This window comes from Rhinolophus hipposideros (assembly GCF_964194185.1).
Source record: "Rhinolophus hipposideros genome assembly, chromosome: 21".
In the NCBI taxonomy this organism is placed as follows: Eukaryota; Metazoa; Chordata; class Mammalia; order Chiroptera; family Rhinolophidae; genus Rhinolophus; species Rhinolophus hipposideros.
Window position 1 is genome coordinate 7,359,799 of NC_138067.1, and position 16,054 is coordinate 7,375,852.

Here is a 16,054-nt window from a genome sequence, read left to right on the forward strand (position 1 = left end):
CAGTATATTTCATAGTTACAACATTTTCCCATGGATCATAGTATTCTAAAAATTCATTTTCACCCGCAGAATTCTCTTTTTACTGAGTCACAGTAAAAGATTCTCCCAAGATTGGAACAGAATATAGGCATCTTATTTCATTTCCATTTTCTTCAACAAGTTTAACAGGTTACAGAAAAAGGCTGTGCGAGCTGGGAGACACGGGCAGCAACAATAATAGGAAGATGAGTTTTCAAACAACTTCTCAGAAAAAAAATAATTTCACCAAATTGCTGGTGGTGCAAAATAGAACATCCTTCTCTTCAGAAACAGGTATATTCCTATAGCTTTGTTCTGGTGTTGCAGATGAGTACTAAGCTGTTAAATGGAGAAAGTTAAGTTCCACAGGTAATCTGGCATCAATTTCCAAACACCATGTTTTCTTTTTCCTTACAGCCCCTTAATAACATGTTAGGTAAACAGTGGATCTCGGCACATTTGCGAGCACTTTTCAGCACTGGTTTGCCATGCCCATAATACGTTCACTGCAGTTTGCTGAGCTCAAAGCACCATGTATGTAGCTTAGGATTTTTTAACAAATAGTAACATTTGAAATGTCTCTGTTCTATTTTTTCAAAACTGTCAGTGACGGAGAAGTTTTAGTGCAACCAATGCTCAACACTTTGGAGGCTTACCTCTTCGAGTCTCCTTTCAGAAAACGTCATGGAGTGTAACTGTTTCTCAAGACCGCAGCATTTTAAACGCTGCTCCTTAAGTTGCTTACTTAGCTCCTCTCCATTTGCCACCAAGGCATCATGGCTGATCCTCAGAGTTCTCTGCTTCTAAAAACCAAGAGGGAAATCTTTTCAGAATTAGCTTGAGATTTGGATTTGAATGAATGAGTATGATTCTATAAATGAATTTACTCCTGAAGTTCATGTGGTACAATTTATTCTTCAACTCACACAGTGTTTTTGTGCTGCTTGGCCACAAGAGACACTCTCAACCCAAGTGTATCGTGAGAAAGAAAATACCGGGTTAACTTAGCAGTCACATCATGCAGACTGTTTTTGTCCTTTCTTAAATGTCTGCCTCGTTTTGGACTTGTTGGTAGTGACTAGTGAGTAAACTCGTTTTAGCAAGTCATTTTTTTTCTTTCTGCTGGGACTACAGTGGTTGGAACTGCTATCTAAAAATACTGCTACATGGGTCAAAAATCAATGCTGACCCCAGATATTCAAACTGAAAGAATCTGTCACCATAACATACTAACAGCCTGGGAAAGTTAGCTTCTAATTTTAATATAATTAAGATAAAATTTTCAATTCAGTAAAATAGTTACTGAAGTCTTCTTAATTTTAAAATAGTCTGTTTATGAACATGCTTTAAATTCAATTTTATATACTTCAATGCCACATACTTCTTTCATAAATAAACAAAGGTGATTACACTAAAGGCTTTTCACAGATACCCTAAGACCGTAACACACGCACTTCATGTTCTAATATCACTTAACGTCCTACTGAAGTTCCCCTTCAATCATTTAAGAGAAACATGGCGACCGAGCTGCCCGAGTCCAGTCTCTGTCAACCTTGGCCTTACTACCGAGTACTGTTACCAGCTTTTTCTGCGCTTCCGGCTTCTGCATAGACCGGCTGTTGGTCTGTACCTCTCAAATCTCTACCCAATGTCAAGCCCCTAGACCTGTGCTCTTGCAGACACTTGCTGGTGTTGGCATTTAAACAAATACCTGGCATCACTGTTAAATGGAAATCGAAATGGTCAGTGATAAAAGAAGAAATCACTTCTAAATTCCTTTCTTAATTTTTCATTTTAGAAATGGTTCTCTACTACATGGATTTTGGAATCTCCCTCTTCTATGTGCAGATAGCGCTATCTATCATTCCTACCCTCTAATTAGCCTCCTCTCTTTTATAAATTCTCTTATAAAAGGTAGTTATTACTTGACATTTAAGGAGGTTCCTGCAGGATGAAAAATACTACCCAGAAAATGGTTTAACAATGTTTATCTAATTCAGTAGTGAATTTAGGATTCAGATGACCCCATGCTTTGCACCGATTTACTGCTTCCCTGGTCTGAGTACTTCAAAGAAAGCACAGTAGCCCCCCCTTATCCATGGGGGATATGTCCCAAGACCTCCGGTGGAGGCCTGAAATCAGACAGTACTGAACCCTAGACATACAATGCTTTTTTCCTATACTAGACCTATAATAAAGTTTAATTTATAAGTTAGGCACAGTAAACCATTAACACTAACTAATAATAAAACTGAACAATTATAACAACATACTGTAACAAAAGTAACGTGAAAATGGTCTCTCTCTCTCTGATAACCAAGATGGGTCCTGCGTGACTAACAGGAGGGTGGGACCTACAGTGTGGATCCACTGGACAAAGGGATGATTTGTGTCCCAGGCAGGATGGTCCAAGATCGTAGCACACTACTCAGATCGGTGTGCAATTTAAATCTTAGGAATTGTTTATTTCTGGAATTTTCCATTTAATATTTTCAGACTGAGGTTCACCGTAGATAACTGAAACCACAGAAAGTGAAACTGCAGAAGGGGGAGGCAGAGGGCTACTGTACTGCTTAATATAAATTCTGCTCATCTGGAATGTTTGGAGTTAATGCATTTCAGAACCTATGTTATTATAATAATTATGCAGCACCAATAAAACAGGAGACCTCTGATGGCACATTCCCGTGGGGCCACCGTCCTTGTTAAAACAATCATGGGGATGAAGAGTCCCAAGTATTCTCAACCTCAATGGTTAAGATTTAAATGCACTGAGAGTTGACATGATGGGTACTCAGCTATTTTCTGATAATGGCAGTGACAAAACAAAGCAAAATACCACATCAAAGACTTAACAAAAACTGATTATTGGCTCACTCCTAACTTTGGTCTATCTTGGATAGTTCATAAATGCTTAGAACTGAAGATATATATAAATACATCTAAACCTTCAGTGCTATGTGCCCACATAAATTCAGATAAAAGGAGTTAAAACTGAATTATCTTGGCATGAGATGATTTACAATAAATGCGCTTATTATTTTAAGATGACACAGGTATTTATAAAAAGTCCAAGCAGTTAGTTATTTCTTTAGTTATTAAGTTATAAAAACAATATTTGAAGTTAAATTACACACACTTGGAAATAAAGAGAGTAATCTTTAAAAATTACTTTTTAGTGTTATGACCATTCTACTTAAAAAAATACAATTTGAACATTATTTTTGAACCATTGTTTCTATGTATCACCATAATAAAATAAATAACTACAGTACCTCTTGAAGCTGAATAAATTTTCCTTCCATTACTGAAAGAGCATTGCTTTTCTCCACTAGTTGCTTATGAAGCTTAATCATTTCTACATTGTCCCGAATGTTTGACCTTCAATGATGTATTTAAGAAAAAGAGAGAGACAGAGTAAAAAATGCAAGGCAAAAGGAAAAAAATAATCTGTGACGGAATCACACATTTTCATTGAATGTTACCTAGAAATAATTTACACACTTGCAGATCAGTCATCAAGGTATGCAGTTTATTGTACACTTAGGATAGATTTATTATTAAAATCAACCAACAATCACTCTTGAACTTCCACAAACACATAGACTCTGGGAATTTGAAGGAAGCCCCAAGTTTGATGACTTGGGCCACCTCTACAACGACGTCTGGATTTTAAGTCATTTTACAGTATCCTTAAAGATGGTGCAAAAGGACATCAGTCTTTAGCACAGAAATCGTTTCACCACCAAACTTCAGACTTATTTTAAGGGGGACGATCAGACGACTTTTCCTTAAATGAAAAATATGCCACACAGCCAGCCACTCATCTTCCCACCACTCCCTTGAAACAAATGGTATCATAAGATTACCATTTATTGGAGTTTCCTCCTGGAGTTTGAACTTTTCAAAATATTTGCAAAAAAAGTGACTTAGCGTTTTATACTAATAATGCCCAAAGCTGGCATTTAAATATGTTGCAGATGTGTCTTTGGCTGTAAGAGATCATTTAACGTCCACAGAAACTCTATATGCTGCAATACTAGTTTGTATTTTTTCTACCGAGATTAAAGCAAATGCAGAATTTAACAGGAAGATCTTATTAAAGGTTAATCATAGATCTAAATGAATACCTGTTTTCAAAAGGCATGTATTTTCCTGACAGAGAAAGGTTCCTTAATTTAATACATTCAAAAGTATCTTAAGAATTGTGAAGCTCGGTTTTAGACTTCATTTTTAAGAAAAATAAACATGAAAATTTTAAATTCAGAAAATTATTTCAGTATTTAAAGTAATTTTGCTTCCAAAACTTATCGAGTGTACACATATTGGAAAAATTGTCACGATGCCCTACTGGAGCCAGAAAATGGACTACAAAGCTCACACATCTGTAAACCAGCTGAGGACTTGAAATACTTAATTTTCCTCTTTGATATTTGAAAGTTCATTGTATTTTGGCATTGGACAGTTAGTTGTCCTCACACTGAAGATAAACAAGTCCAAGAACCTGGATCTTGCCCAGGGTACAGTCTTAACACAATGTTAAAATAATTATGTGTCTAAAACATGTTATCTAGTAGTTCTGAGCACACATTCACCAGTACACTTACTATTATTGCCCTTAGTATTCCTTTTACTCACTAAAAAGAAAAAAAAACCTATACCATGAAAAAAATATTTTAAATAGGTCTAAAGAAAAGATTCTTTTAAAAAAATATATTTAGAAGTCAAAATATAATTTATGAGTTTTTTCCAAAATTACTTGGTTTGACCTCTCAACAGGGAGTGACATTTATTGATATGGAAGGACAGAATACTATTCAAATAATTTCAAATATTTTCTTATATTTTCAGTTGTCCCTGACATTTTATTTTTCTTATTCTTAAGTATGTTAATATTTTTAAGAAGATATACATGCCCGATATATTTAAATAATAACTATTACTTAATGATATTAACAAAGAATTAAGTCCCAAGAACCCATGCAGCCACACAGGGTCACGGAAAGAACAGGTTTTAATTTTGAATTTTCTTTTGTATGGCAAAAGCCAGTGAGTATCTAAGTATCTTTCAAAAACGTTCAGTGGTTTAATTGGTGGATATTTTCTTAAATTCCTTGGAGTTTAGACTTTTCACAATATTGCCAGGAAAAGTAATGACAGTGTTTTATACTCATAATCCCAACAAGTGGGCACAAACATAAGTAATATTTAGAAATCAGCAATACTAATGTGGTTCTTTAAATAAAATGTTAGTTACTAGAGAGGACACCTGTTCTGAGACAGTATGCCACCCCTCCAAGTCTTTAGTCATTACTTTTAAGTGTCATGTTTGGGGGCTTTCTACCTCATACTCATTATTATGATTGGACATTTTTGAGGGGTGACGATGAGAGGATGACTTGCTGCCGAGCTGAAAGTGCTGAGTCTATGATATAAAAGTACCTAAATGTTAAAATCGACAATGTGATGAATGTGGTCTGGACTTCAGAAAGGTGTACAGTTAGGTATCATCTCAAACCTGATAATCAACTCAGCATTTTTCCACAGATGAAACATGGTAAAATGATAAGGGCGGGAGAGAGAAAGAAAAGACGGAAGACCGTGTCACAAAAAGCAGGTAAGAAATGTGGACAGGACGTAGGAGGATAAGGAGCGGGAGTCATTGGTCAGCGGCCTGACCTGGCCCGCTCTGCTGGGGAAAGAAGGCCTCAGGCTGGTTTCCTGTGAAGAAGGGAGACAGGGCTAATTTCACAAGCCATAGTTTAAGCGACCTCCACATTATGTTTTCCTGCCCTGTTCCGTGCCCTAGGACGGGAATATCACATCTTCAGGATGATGACATTCTAACAGAAAGAACAATGCATAGTAAAAACATTCAGATGAACTCTGACAGTCATGTACCAATTCATACATGCTGCATTACACATGATGAAATGATTTGCAAACAGATATCAAGCATATCAATTAAATGCTTCGTAAAAATAAATTTCTCAAGATTTTCAGCAAGGATTTTGAACAAACTATGAACCATTAAGTTGAAAAATACAGTTTCTTTTCTTTAAATAGATATATTACTTAGAATTATGCTAAAATCTTCTAAAACTATGAAAAGAGTTGTTGGCCCATTGGTAGATTAAAAACAAACTGAAATAAATTAGATTTTGTGTTGAAAAAAGTAATGCAGCTCAACAACCTACGTGCCAAGTTTCTCTCATAATTTGAAACAGTCAAGCAATAAACTCTGAAAAAGGAATTTCTAATGGAAGCCTTGAAAACACTTGACTCCAGCTCTGCTACTGGGTGCCATAATAAATCCAGAAACTTAAAACCTCAGACACACTGGAGAAGGAAAAACTTTCAGTGGAGCTATGTAATGTATAGTCTAATATGAAAACTTAAGAAGCGAAGATCTTTGCTCCAGTGAGTTTCTTATACTTCATTTCCCAGGCACAATACTCCCTCCCCCCCACCTAACCCCCACTGACATTTCATTCTTTGCTGCAGTAAGGATTATGAATGCCCTCCCACCTCCCAAAAAAAGCCTCTTGATTTTTTTGAGGCAAAAAATGTTATAATATAGTACTCAACACCATTCAGAAGAGAAGACATTAGGGTACAGAAGCTAGACTGAGATTCTGGAAAGCAATTAGGTCAAATATTTATGAAATAGAATAGAGAGGCTCTTTTTGAGTAACAGTTTTAGGCTGTCTAAATTTGGGGGATAAAGTTGAAAAACACCATACAAAAAACAAAAAACTAAAGTTTTGTTTTTTTTTAAACAGTGGCAAACATTCTGTAAGTGTATCATTGAAAGAAATGTTGGTCATTCATAGCCATTAGGGATACACAAGAAACAATCTCCAGCAAGGTACCCCTTCTGAAGAGGGTTACAGAAGGTTGATAGAAAATGAAATGGAGCATGCTTCACTAAAATGGCTGAGGGAAGTCTATCTGAAAGGGAATAGTTGTGCTCAAAACTGCTACTTGAGTTGGCAGGTAAAAATAATGATCCCTGATTGAAGACTGCATAGAGGAAATATTTTGTGAGTGTTTGCCTCTGGATCATAGTTTTCTTGTGGCGCTGGATTAAAGTATAAATTAGAACTTGGTATTTTTGTACTCTCAACATCCGCAAGGAATGGAGGGGGACAGTTCTGTCACATTCTCTACATGCAAACGATTGATCTCTTCTGAAAATGGAGGGAACACTCCCAAGGACTGGGTGGAGACAGGAAGAGTACAAATCCTGACTCATCTTCTCAAGAGGACCATTTTGAGGATCAAGTTTCATGGATTCCAACTAGTAGCGGGAATCTGAGAATTATATTCAACGTATCAAAAACCCAATAGGAAATCTAAGATGTATTGGCGATTCAGCTGCAAAAGTGAACTAAAGGTCTTGTATTGTTTTTAACCTTTTGATACTTATACCAAGTCAATAGTAGCACAGGTTATTTCACAATTACCAGAAGCAATGACTGGTATGATACAGTCTTCGATGAATAAAATAATCGATTAAATTAATAAATAGCATTCAGTAGACAGAATCTTTCAGAAACACAGGTCCCTAGGGATAAAAGTGGCTGTTGTTTAAAAGGCAGGTAACCATTTACCTGTTTGTATCTCTATTTCATAGTTGAGGTAGCTGAGTCTAACACAAGGAGAGAACGTGGCCAGCGTCCTTACCCGTGAGGGAGCCAGCACTCAAACCCAGTTTTAAGAGAGAAATTCTTCCTACTCTTCTAAGTTGCTGAGTCCACTGAGATGTTCCTAAATTTTGGCTTTCCTTCCATTCTCATGTACATACGCACTAAGACTTTTTTTACTATTAATTGTGACGATTTCGATTTCTGTGGTTTGTATAAAGTGCTGAGAAAATACGTCAAGTTGCTATCACAGAAAAATCTTAAAATAATATTAACAGAAAAAAGGACAGGGGTACAAAAATGGAATTTGAGTGCTATTGGGCAAATTCTAAGGCATTCAAAACACCAGTAAGAGCTTGGTGAATATATTTTTAAGAAAGGACAGGTCACCTCCCTGTGTACTAATAAAGTTTGCATGCTTATCTCTAGCCCCAGTTACCCTTCCATCCGAGAACCAGATGTGCCCTCTAAATCAGACAAATGCACACTGAAGGACATTCTGTAAACAGCTCTCAATGGGCTGGAAAAGACTGGGAACCATGTTAGAATAAACGAGAACAGCTATTTAAATAAAATAGCCATAAAGGCCATTATTGGGAAGACTGGGAAATTTGAATGTGGACTGTATTACACAATGCTACTGTGTCATTCACTGTTAAGTGTCCTGAATGTGACAGTTACACTGTGGTTATGTAGGAGGATGTCTTTGTCCCTAGGAGATACTTAGAAGTGTACAGAGGGGGAAGTGATATATGCACTTAACTCTAAGATATAAGAAGGGGATGGGGAGAGAAGGAGGAAGGGAGGGAGCGGGGTTCAAGCATCACCGGGCAGAATGCAGAATAGGCTTGTGCCATCCACAGAGAGGCAAAGGGGTGAAAGGTATGTGAGTGTTCACACTGCTATTCTTATAGCTTTTCTGGAGGCTTGCAATTTTTCAAAATGAATAGTTGGGAAGAACTTAAGAGTGCCAGGAAGTAATCCTGTGTTGGCACTCAGACAGGAGAGACGGAGCCCCCAAAACCAAGCTGTTTCTTATGCTGCAGAAGGCGGGTTAGGGTTTGGCAGTCCTCTGTCAACCAAAGGGAAGACGGCAAGTCAGAATGTCTGAAACATTTATGGGTTAAATTTCCTCCACTGGGATATTATGGCACTTACATGATTTTTAATGAAGAAGGTAAACACGCTGACATGTACTTAAAAAAAACCACATAGTACAAACTACTTACACATTTGGTAAGAGTATAAATATTTTTGGAGTTGAAAAAGTCAATAAAAGGTAAAATCATTCTGATTTTAATGTTCATGTACATGTGCTCACTGGTTACTGCTTTGCATTTAATTTAAGACGGCCTTTTTAATAAGCAGAAAATGTGCATTTTTATATTGCTTAAATTTTAATATGGATTTTTGTTCAAAACAACACAGACATTCAGGCTACTTGTAAATGATACAAGATTTTTTGCTAATGAGGCATTATGTAGAACATATGCAAAAATCACAACTCAGTCTTCCAAAATAGACCACAATAACAGGAAAAAACATGATTTTAATAAAAAAGAGCAGCACTGGCTTTTTACTTCAAAGCAATTAAGGGCTTTGGATAACCAAAAGTTTATGTCAAGCTGATGCCAAACCAAACTGGTCTATTAAACACATACTATGAAGAGTTTCTATAAGATTCTATGAAAAGGCTCTTTGCCATAAATATCAAGCACCACACTCTGAAGATTACAACTCTGTTTGGTTCATGTTTGAGAACAAGGAGTCCAACATCCAGATCAGACTTCTAGAATTTCAGATCTGAAATAATGTATCCGTGAAAGACAAGTTTAAATATGTTTTCCATTTTTGTGATTTTTCTCTACAGTAAATTATACCAAGTTTTATATTCCCCCCAACATTTTTTTCAACAGTTTTCCATTAGTCTCAAAAAAAAAAAAATTTGCTGTTACACATAAAACTTTGAACTATGTGTAAACATATAAGAAAAAAAAGACTTGAAGCCTCTTACTTGAAGTCATTTTTTCAGTTTTCAACAACTGTATTTCAGGAAACAATATGCCATTCAGAACAGGTACCCCTTCTACCAAGCAAATAACATGTAGTCTTCAATTTTATAAAATCAATGAGGTAGGGTACAAACTAGTTTATTTCTTTGGCTTCTACCACAAATGCGCCTTCACGTATAATTCTTATTTTGTCTCTACCTCTAATTTTTCATATGACAAAAAATAGGCTGTACAGAGTTAATAATCTAGTCCCCTGAAGAGGGCAGTAGTTTAGTTTTTGAGGTAAACTCTTCTACGTGTATATGTTGGTGTCTCTTGCTGAAAATATTTTCAGTAGAAAATATGTGTTCCCGTCTATGACTCTGTTTCTTCTACTCTTCTAGTCCTAGGACTGAAGGACGTCTGGATCTCCCTTTCAATCAACATCAAACATGCGAGTTCCTAGATGATCATATCCCTTTGGAAGAGGGAACAGCAAACAGGGTCCATGCTACTCTTTGGGAACTTACGAAATATAACAGAGAAAGCGAAGCTGATAGGGCTGGGCTCCAAGGTTGGGCAAAGGCCTAAGTGCAGACTTTCTATATTCAGATAATATCGTAAATGTGGCCGTGGGCAACTTATGAAGATAACCATACTCAGGGTTGGGGTCTGGTCCTTCAGCACGCTTCCTCACGAGGAACCATTTCTTGGTTTTCCAAGAAGGTTAAGTCTAAGTCAGTCCTTCTTCCTAGGGGAGCGTGAATAACTCCTAGGTATTCAAGCTGGTTCAAAGCCAGGGTTCAAATTACATCCCCTAATATAATTCTCAAAAATATTCCTGTTTCTTTTGCCCTGCACTTAGAAGCATATATAAACATCACTAACTATGCAGAATTTCATTATACAATTTAATTTTACACATAACTTTTTAGGAACAGAAATTATTAGAGCTAACGCTAACCTTTTACATCTCTGATAGTTTTTCATGTATTTTTAGCCCACTTTATTTTTTAAAACAAGTCTCACATGATGCATCATTTCTTAGCTTTTTCAATTACCATGTAAGGTTAGTTTGTTAAAGGAGAATTAAACTCTGAGCCTGACATGAAAAACTAGAAAATCATACTTGGTGTTTCTAAATAAGAACTTCGCCATATAAGCATGATACGACATAAATGGGAAAGGGGAAAAACAAAGACAGGATTGAGGTCTGGTTTAGGAACACATGAAGAGAGAAACAAAAGAGATATAACAATCGAAATGCAATGTGAAGACCTCATTCAGATTTCAATTCAAACCAACAGCAGAAAGACATCTTCAGGGAGTGTGAGTAGATAATATTACGAGATAATGTCAAGGGATTGCTAGTAATTTTGGTAGGTGTCCTAATGGCATGTGGTTAAGTTAAAAAGACAATTCCTTATCAGACAGGGGTACACACTGAAATATTTACAGGCGAGATGACATGCTATCTGGCTGGGGCTCAATAATTGAAGACAGTAAAGGTGATGCGATGGATGAAACAGACCTGGTACCACGCTGTCAACTGTTAAAGCTGAGTGACGCATACACGGGAGTTCAGTATACTGCTCTCTCTACTTCAGGGTATGCTGGGTCCAAAAAAACAAACAGAGAGAGACAAGCAAAGAAATAAAAAGAGAAAAGCCATAAAGGGAAGAAAATAATTCAAGAAAGAATACAGTAAAAACGTAAAGTTTTGTTGGAAGCACAAGGTGAAAGCACAAAACAAAAGGTATTAGAAACCAGAAAATAACAAAGGAGGATGGAAAAGAAAACACCGCACATGTCAAAAGGCAGCGAGGAGACCACGGAAGAGCCCCTCTGTCATCCATAACACGCAACAGATTTTGACGCAAACTGAATATTAAGAGAGGGAACAACTTTTGGGGATAGAAAAACTGGTACCATGTTATGGAATGTACTCCCTTTTAAAGTTGAAAAAACTTAAGGCCGGACTTATTCACAAGGTACGCCAACAGGTGAGTCCTCGTCACACATTTCTCTCGGTGGATCTAATCAAACGGTGTCAGAATCTTCTACAGTCTTGGGAAACGGGGCAGATGAGTGGAGGCCACCAGATGAGGCAGAGTAGCTTAGGGAAAACTGCCCTTCGACTAGAGTTGTTGATAGCAATTAGTAGGTCTAGGGCAGGCTTATATGAAGAGTGTTACGTCAAAATGTGACTTTTACAGAGACTAGGCTTATCCTTCTATGGCACGTGATAAAGTATTTTAAACTAATTTTGACCTGATCACAGTGACATTTCTGTTTTAACATACCTTTGATCTGTGGCCTGCTGTTCTCGAAGCTGAAGAAGAGATAACTCAATCTCATTTTCTTTCCTTCGCAACTGAGTTTTCAGGATCTCAGCCAAGTGCTCTAACTCTTCTATCTGGCCTCTCTGTGACTGAATAACATTTTCTCTGAAATAAAGACCCTTTACATGAATTTGCAGTTTGAAGAAATATCCGCAGTATTTAAGCTTTCAGTACAAAGAAAGCTCTTGATAATACAGAGCAAGCAAATGTTAAAAGTTTTAGCTTCAGTGCCTCTATGCGTAGGAAAATAGCAGATTAAATGTGATCTGCAGGTCCATATAAAAAAAAAAAAATCGAAGCCATCCTTTTTATAAGATAATGTCATGGGCAATGGATTAAACTTCAGTTCAATCTGTCAGTATTTATTGGTCACCTACTGTGTACTCCCCGATCTGGTCATCTTCAGATTATTTATGTGCCTTTGTTCCTTGCTATGCAGATCTCTCTATGCCACCCAAATTAACACTTCAGAGCGAGATGGCAAAAAATTTGCAAATCATTATACGGTGGTCTCCAACATATATATATATTGACCTCCATCAGGCCCGGCAGCATCCCAGGGAGACGAGCCTCAGGAAACTGGTATGGAGCTGGCTTTTCAGCTGACTAACAGGTCAGTTTTATTCTCTCACTGTATAACCATTCCTGTAACTGGTATTTGAAATATTCAAAGGGAAACATTTTAACCCCTATTGGTCTTAAGCCACTATCTAAAGTATGATACTCTGCCTCGTGTCTTCTTTCCTCATTCAGAATTGTTATTTTTTGATGATCCAGGTGAAGGCGGGTGGATAACGTGGAACCTTTCTTCATTTGTGTGACTCACAGACACTGAAACCATGAGGCTTTGATTAACTGGAAAAGTAAGCTAAACGTGGCAGAAGTAACTTTTCTGAAACCATAGTATGATGAAGAATGCAGTACCGTAGAATCACAGTGAAACAAAATCTGAAATCCATATGTCTTTGATAACTCCAAACTTTTAAGCCACTCCCTCCAATTTTTTTTTAACCACAAAAAGGCTAATTAGTTCAGGATTTTAAAAAGATTACCTGTAATTTTTCTGAAAATGAAAATGTTGCCTCTAAAGCTTCGACTCCTTTAAATGAATAGACTTCATGCTATTCCTTTGGGGGTGAAATTGTAAGAAAGAGGACTATTCTATGAACTCTTCCATTGATGCAGTTGGTTAAGCTGCTCATTTTCCTGATTTTAATGGAAACGTGTTTACTAATATGTTCTTACTCCACAGACTTAGCTGAATTTTAGTGAATTATTTGTACATCAGCCAATTTTGTTTAGAATAAAAGAAAGAGAGGAATCATAAACAAACATGATCAATCAACAAAGTTCTAAAATGACCACAAAAAGAATACATACAAATTTCTTATTTCTCCTCTGGCTTCTTCAAGTAAACTGTTGCCATGTTTTGTAAGCGTGGGTTGTAGAGTTTCTGCTACATCAGCATCTTGGAATCTAATACCTAAGAATAAATTAATAAGATTATAGAAGTTAGAAAACAGGACACTTGATGTGCTATCAGAAGGAAATCTGTAGTTTAATAAAATTTCCTAAGTATTGAGAGATGTGTGCTCTATAGTACAGAGAATTAGAAATACATTGCCAAAGGGACTATGAGATCTCAGCCACCAGTTGGCATTAAATAAAACACAGCAGTAAGTATAGTCTATTGAACACATTCTACTATAGAAACCAAATTACCTAGAAATAATTTGATTCAACTTAGATTTAAAACCCCAGAAGTAATTTCTGTGGTTTAAAAACCAAAGTCTTCAATTTAGGTTTTTACAATACAAACTGAAGTATGAAGGAAAAGGTTTCAAAACTTTACTTTAAAAAAAAATTATTTTTGATAAAGGTTTTTTGATTTTTAAATTAGTTATTCACATTCTTTGACCTTACATTTTGTACCTTATCTTCATAGATACTAGGAGTGTAAGTCAAAATGTTTCCTGTACTTTGGTCTATTCCACACCTCGATACGAAAACCCATATTTAAACAAAGGTAATTCGAGCAGGGATCATCAACAGGATTCCTGTATATAAAATATTTTGCTGCTGTACTTAAAATATAATTTTTCTTATAAAACTAGTTATATGCAATTTTATAAGCTTAGTCCCATTGTTAAAAAATGAGACATACTTTTAATTATATGAGTTACTCTAGACTTATAAATTATTAGAGTTCAAGGTGGATAAAATATGATATAGCATAAATTATTAGAATTTAAGGTAGATAAATTATGATGAATAATTTAGTTTTTAATAGAGCATAGTCTCAGATGTCTCCTCTTCAGAAAAGTTTACTTTTTAAAAATGAGAATTTTAATTAGAATGATGGAACTATTATTTGCAGTTTCCAAAATTTTCATCATCTATTGCTGTAATGCAGACTAAAGAACAGAAAACATTCTACCTAAAACATTAAAATAGTTTACTGTGTTTAAATTTGCCAGTTATATTTATTTTGGCAGTAATGCTAATTCTTAAGCATTTTGTATATAAATCATGGGAAAATTAAACATCACTAGTGGAATTTTAAAAACCTATTTATATTCAAAATATATCTTACAACTTGCCAATGGTTATATTTTGAAACATACACACTTCATAAAAATCTTTGCTCTTCACAACAAGAATTGTTTCTACATTACACTGATCACACCTTAAGCTGGTACTTTCATCCCTTATCCTGACAAGGCATAAATAGACAATGGTAATATTTGTACAGCAGCTTGGGTGTAGGCTGCTTGTGGCCAGAGAGGGTCTGGGGTTCTCACCTAGCCACCGCAGGCCGCGCTATCTCTGACAAGTCTGGACCAAGTCCCAGTCTCAAAGGTGGTCTTGAAGAGTCTGTTAGGGTTACTAAGGTACCAACCTTGATAATGACGCCTCAAGTTTACTCAGAAAGATAGCGGGTATCTATCATTAAATAGGTCAGCACTATTTAATGCTTTGTGCAGCGTCTATGTCTTGGACTCTGTATCAAACAGTGAAAAAGGTCTGAATTACTGAGTGGAAACATAAGGAGAAATCTAAGCTATGTAGTCATATTTAAAAAAGGCTCTGCTGCTCTGTGGCGCTTATTGTTCTACAGGGAGAAACTTCCTCCAGCTCTTCTATTTAAACAGTGATTCACAGCACGAGATTAGCTTGCCATGTTACTCTGAAATTTGGGCATTGTGTTTACTTAGTACGGAAGACCTCGCAGAGTTTATTGAGATCTTGCCCAAGTATAGTCACGGATGAGAAAACTAAGGTTCAGAGAGGCTAAGTGACTTTTTAAAGATGAGAGAGATTCTGTGGCTCTACCACGTCCTGAGCTTTTTTTCTAATCTGGTGTTATCACACCATTTTACAGATGGGGCAAATGAGGCTCTGAGAGGTCAAGTGCTCTCTTCCATGTGAAAAGTTAATTAGTGGCAGAATGCATTTTCTGATTTATCATTCATTCTGATGACTTTGGTTATGTTCGAAGTCTCCTGCCAATCTCACATAGCTAGGAGTGGTCAAGCTCTTTCATCCTGCAGCTGCATGCTGCCTGTGTGGAGGCCTTACTGACTTCAAAGGTGCCATCTAGGGAATAGATAGTGTTAACATTTTGGCTGGGAGAAAAAATAGAACAAATTTTTCTCTCTTTTGTTCATATGGCATTTTTTTTCTTCCTCAATGAATTGAAAGTTTTACATCATTTTTTATGTCCCTAAAAATTATAGGTCTTTATGTGAAGCGTATTCCAAACGAAGATCAGTTAGAGGCAAAATTTTATGGCCTTCCTTGTTGGTGAAAATTTCAAAATGTTACCTAAAATATTTATTGACTAATTGCTTCATTGTCAAGTTTATCTGCGGGTGGAGAGAATTCAGATTTTATTAGAAATATTTAGGTTTTTTTCCTATATTGAGTCTTCTCTATGTAATTGAATTGCTTTGTAACCTGGGTAGGTTTTAGGGGATTCATTTTCCTCAAAATGAGGAAAGTGGCCTATGATCACTTTTAGAGACGGAAGAGTGGAAGAGACCTTTATGGTCCCTTG

General features: G+C 36.3%; 1 protein-coding gene across 3 annotated transcripts in view; it reads right to left on the bottom strand.

Moving 5' to 3' along the window:
• Positions 1–16,054, bottom strand: part of RPGRIP1L (RPGRIP1 like) — an 89,440-nt gene that overhangs the window by 64,838 nt on the left and 8,548 nt on the right. For all 3 annotated transcript variants that reach the window (XR_013992087.1, XM_081030353.1, XM_081030354.1), the window contains exons 5-8: positions 13,378–13,480; positions 11,959–12,102; positions 3,294–3,399; positions 675–821 (exon numbers count right to left, since the gene is read on the bottom strand). Coding sequence is in view for 2 of the 3 variants with exons in the window: in XM_081030353.1 (XP_080886479.1) it covers positions 675–821; positions 3,294–3,399; positions 11,959–12,102; positions 13,378–13,480 (500 nt within the window). In the remaining variant the exon portion in view is untranslated. The remainder of the gene's footprint in view (positions 1–674; positions 822–3,293; positions 3,400–11,958; positions 12,103–13,377; positions 13,481–16,054) is intronic.